This window comes from Neovison vison, chromosome 6 (assembly GCF_020171115.1).
Source record: "Neovison vison isolate M4711 chromosome 6, ASM_NN_V1, whole genome shotgun sequence".
NCBI classification, from domain to species: domain Eukaryota; kingdom Metazoa; phylum Chordata; class Mammalia; order Carnivora; family Mustelidae; genus Neogale; species Neogale vison.
The window spans coordinates 219,197,051-219,200,663 of record NC_058096.1 but is presented as its reverse complement, the minus strand read 5'-3'; the positions used below and the strand labels follow the sequence as shown (position 1 = coordinate 219,200,663).

Sequence of the window (3,613 nt, the reverse complement as noted above, 5' to 3'; positions counted from 1 at the left end):
AGGAGAGAGGGATAGGGGTAGGTAGCTAGAGGCTGTGGGGTTTCTCCTTGAGGGCTGAAATCCCCTACAATTCCTCATAGTGCTTGTGGCACAAAATCTGCAAATATCCTAAATATCCTGAAATCCTAAAATGAAACAAAATGTAGTGGGTGAATTCTAGGGTCTTCTAGGGTATGTCGTGGGCTGAGTCGTGTCCCCTCCCAACTTCTGTGCAGAAGCCCTAATCTTCTGTACCTCAAAACATGACTGTATTTAGGGATGGGGCCTTTATTATTTACTTAATTGTGACAGGGCCTTTAAGGAGGTGATTCAGGAAGGCACTGGAGTGGGCCCTGATCCAATCTGTTGGGCAAAGGAAATTTTGGATACACAGAGCAGGCTCCCGGATGTGGACACGGAGGGATGACCACATGCCATCACAGGGAGAAGGTGGCCCCCTGCCAGCAGAGGAGGGAGGCCTCAGAGGGAAGCAGCTTTCCTGGCACCTTGAGCTGGACTCCTAGACTCCAGAACTGTAAGAAAAAAAACTAAGTCCTAGAGTGTGGTGTGTTTGGTTATGGTCACCTTAGCAGACTAAATGGTGTGTCATACCTCAGAGGTTCTTTTATTTTTATTAATTATTTTTTAAAGAGTTTTTTTTTAAACATTTTATTAATTTGACAGAGAGAGAAAGACATCACAAGTAGGCAGAGCAGCAGGCAGAGAGAGGGAGAAGCAGGCTCCCCGCTGAGCAGAGAGCCTGATGTGGGGTTCGATCCCAGGACCCTGGGATCGTGACCTGAGCTGAAGGCAGAGGCTTACCCCACTGAGCCACCCAGGTGCCCCTATTATTATTATTTTTTTTAAGATTAAAAAAATGGCTCAGTGGGTTAAGCCGCTGCCTTCGGCTCGGGTCATGATCCCAGGGTCCTGGGATCGAGTCCCATGTCGGGCTCTCTGCTCAGCAGGGGGTCTGCTTCCCTTCCTCTCTCTCTGCCTGCCTCTCTGCCTACTTGTGATTTCTCTCTGTTAAATAAATAAGTAAAATCTTAAAAAAAAATTAAAAAAATGATTAATAGATTTATTTAAATAATAATACACAGTCATCACTGCCAGACTGAATATGAAATGTTCCACATTCAATCCAATTTTCCTTCCTGGATAAGTTTTTCTTTCTTATCTCTGTCAGTTTTGAAAACATAAAACCAGAAGAAAAGGGGCCCAATTCCAAACAGAGCTCCTAAGAGCGAAGTCTTGGGAGTGGGTCTGAAATTGGGATTGATGTTTGCTGATCTTGCGTAGGCGCAACGGATCAAGACAGGATCTTCGATGAGCTCTCGGCATTTGGGGTCGTTGTACTGAAGCAGATACTCCCATTTAGGTTGGGATCTTGGGGCCTTCCGGGCTTCCAGAGAGATGTTGTATTCAGCAGGGTTGAGGGTAGAGGGTAAGGTAGCCAGAGGCAACGGCTGGTACTTAGGGAATGACATCTTGGCAATCCGGCACACAACTGCGCCTGCCTATTTTTTAAGATTTTATTTATTTGACAGAATACAAACATGGGGAGGGGCAGGGAGAGGGAGATGCAGGCTTCCTGCTGAGCAGGGAGCCTGATGTGGGGCTTGATCCCACCACCCAGGGATCATGACCTGAGCCAAAGGCAGATGCTTAACCGACTGAGCAACTCCCCCCCACCCCGGCTGGCATCCCCAGTTTGGGGGTTTTTGTTTTGTTTGTTTGTTTGTTTTTTAAAGATTTTATTTATTTATTTGACACACAGAGATCACAAGTAGGCAGAGAGACAGAGCGGGGTTGGGGGGAAGCAGGCTCCCTGCTGAGCAGGGAGCCCTATGTGGGGCTCAATCTCAGGACCCTGGGATCATGACCTGAGCTGAAGGCAGAGGCTTTAACCCACTGAGCCACCCAGGCGCCCCCCAATTTGGGTTTTTAGTAGATGCGTGGCGGTATCTTGTTTTAATTTGCAATTCCCTGATCACAAATGTGCGGAACATCTTTTCGAACACTTCTTTGCCATGTGATATGTTTCGGAGTTAGAAAACAGTTGCATAGCCTTGTACATACACTAACTGCCACCAAGGTTTACTTTTAAGTGTACTCTTCGCTGCTGAAGTTTAATTTTATGTTATGTGGATTTCATCTCAATGATAAAACCAACCCCCCCCCAAAAAAAAACAAAAGGTGGAAGATGACCCAGCCTATCTGTGTGCTGATGGGAACCATCTGGTACAGAGGGAGGGTTCTGGGGTGGCTTCTGGCATAGGCAAGCCTGTCTGGGAGCTGGTGGCCCCCCGGGCAAGGTCTGGGAGAGCTGGTGGCCCCCGGGGGCTTTGCCTGGGCTCCCGGCACGTTGTTTACCCACAGCCCTGGAGGGAAGGCTGGCCTGTGGGTCTAGGTGCAGGTTGGCAGCTGTGATGACTAAGGATCTTTCGGCTGGTGTCTGTTTCCTGGATGGGGCGTCTGTTCTGCCCCAAGGGTGGGCGCGCGATGTCGGCAGGAGGACAGATGGGCTGGGGCTGCGGTCGCCGGGGTCCCCGAGAATGCCGCGAGCGACCTGCAGGTGGCGCTCTCTCCCTTCACCGTCCGGCCAGGAGTCTCCTCCTCACCACGTGCTGCTTCTGGTTCTTTCCCATAGTTCTTCCCCGGGTTCCGGCGTTTGCTTTTGTCTCTAACCTTCTTCGCTCGCTGTCCCTTCAGGTGACCTTCACCTTTGTGTTTTCCTTGTTGTAAAATAAACATAAACGGGGGGGGGGGTCCCGTGAAGCAGCTGGCTCCCGCTCAGGTCCTGATCTAGGGGTGCTGGGATGGAGCCCCACGTGGGGTTTGTTCCTCTCCCTCTGCCCCTCCCCCCATGCACCCGCCTGCTCTAATAAATAAAATCTTTTAAAAAATGCATACATAACACGAAGTTTATCGTTTTAACCGTTTCTAGGTACACATTTCGGTGGCATGGTGTGCAGCCGTCATCATCATCGGCTTCCAGAGCTCTCCATCTTGCAAAGCTGAAGCGCTGTCCCTGTTACACTCCACCTCCCCTGCCCGGGGCTCCCACTGTCTACTCTCTGTCTCTATGACTTTGACTCCTCCAGGGACCTCGGAGCAGTGGAATCATGCCGCATTTGGCTCTTTGTGCCTGGCTCCTTTGACCTCCAAGGTGTTTGCTGTCCATGTGGCAGCAGGTGTCAGAATTTCTGTATTTTTTATTTTTATTTTTATTTCTGAAAGGCTCCCGTATTTCCTTCCATGTACTAGAAATGTGACAAGTCTTTTAAACTGAGCTAGTGTGTATCTTAAGCTGGCTTCTCCTTTCCTCAACGCTTTGCTAACAGACTTGCAAGGACATTGCGTGCGCTGCCCCAGTCCTGGGTCTGCCCTAGCCCTATTATGCTGCAGGTCCGAGTTCAGAGAACCTGTCCATGGTGCCGTGGCAAAAGCAAGGATCAATGTCAGAGACAAGTCTGTCAGCTGCCAGAGCTAAATTACCCTGATTTTCTGAGGTTAACTCATCTGAGCTTTTCTGGCTGAATTGTCCTTTGGTCATGATATAATTCTGAAGTCCCCCAACCCCAACCCCTGCCGCCTGCCCCGCTGGTGAGATTTGGTTGGCAGTATGTTA

The 3,613-nt window shown here is 49.7% G+C and overlaps 1 protein-coding gene across 1 annotated transcript; it reads right to left on the bottom strand.

The window, feature by feature from the left end:
* Positions 1-1,064: 1,064 nt before the first annotated feature.
* On the bottom strand, positions 1,065-1,523 carry LOC122909800 (NADH dehydrogenase [ubiquinone] 1 beta subcomplex subunit 4-like). The gene has a single exon (XM_044254367.1). It carries the CDS (start codon positions 1,467-1,469, stop codon positions 1,119-1,121), a length of 351 nt encoding a protein of 116 aa, XP_044110302.1. The 5' UTR covers positions 1,470-1,523; the 3' UTR covers positions 1,065-1,118.
* Between the last annotated feature and the right edge of the window lie 2,090 nt (positions 1,524-3,613).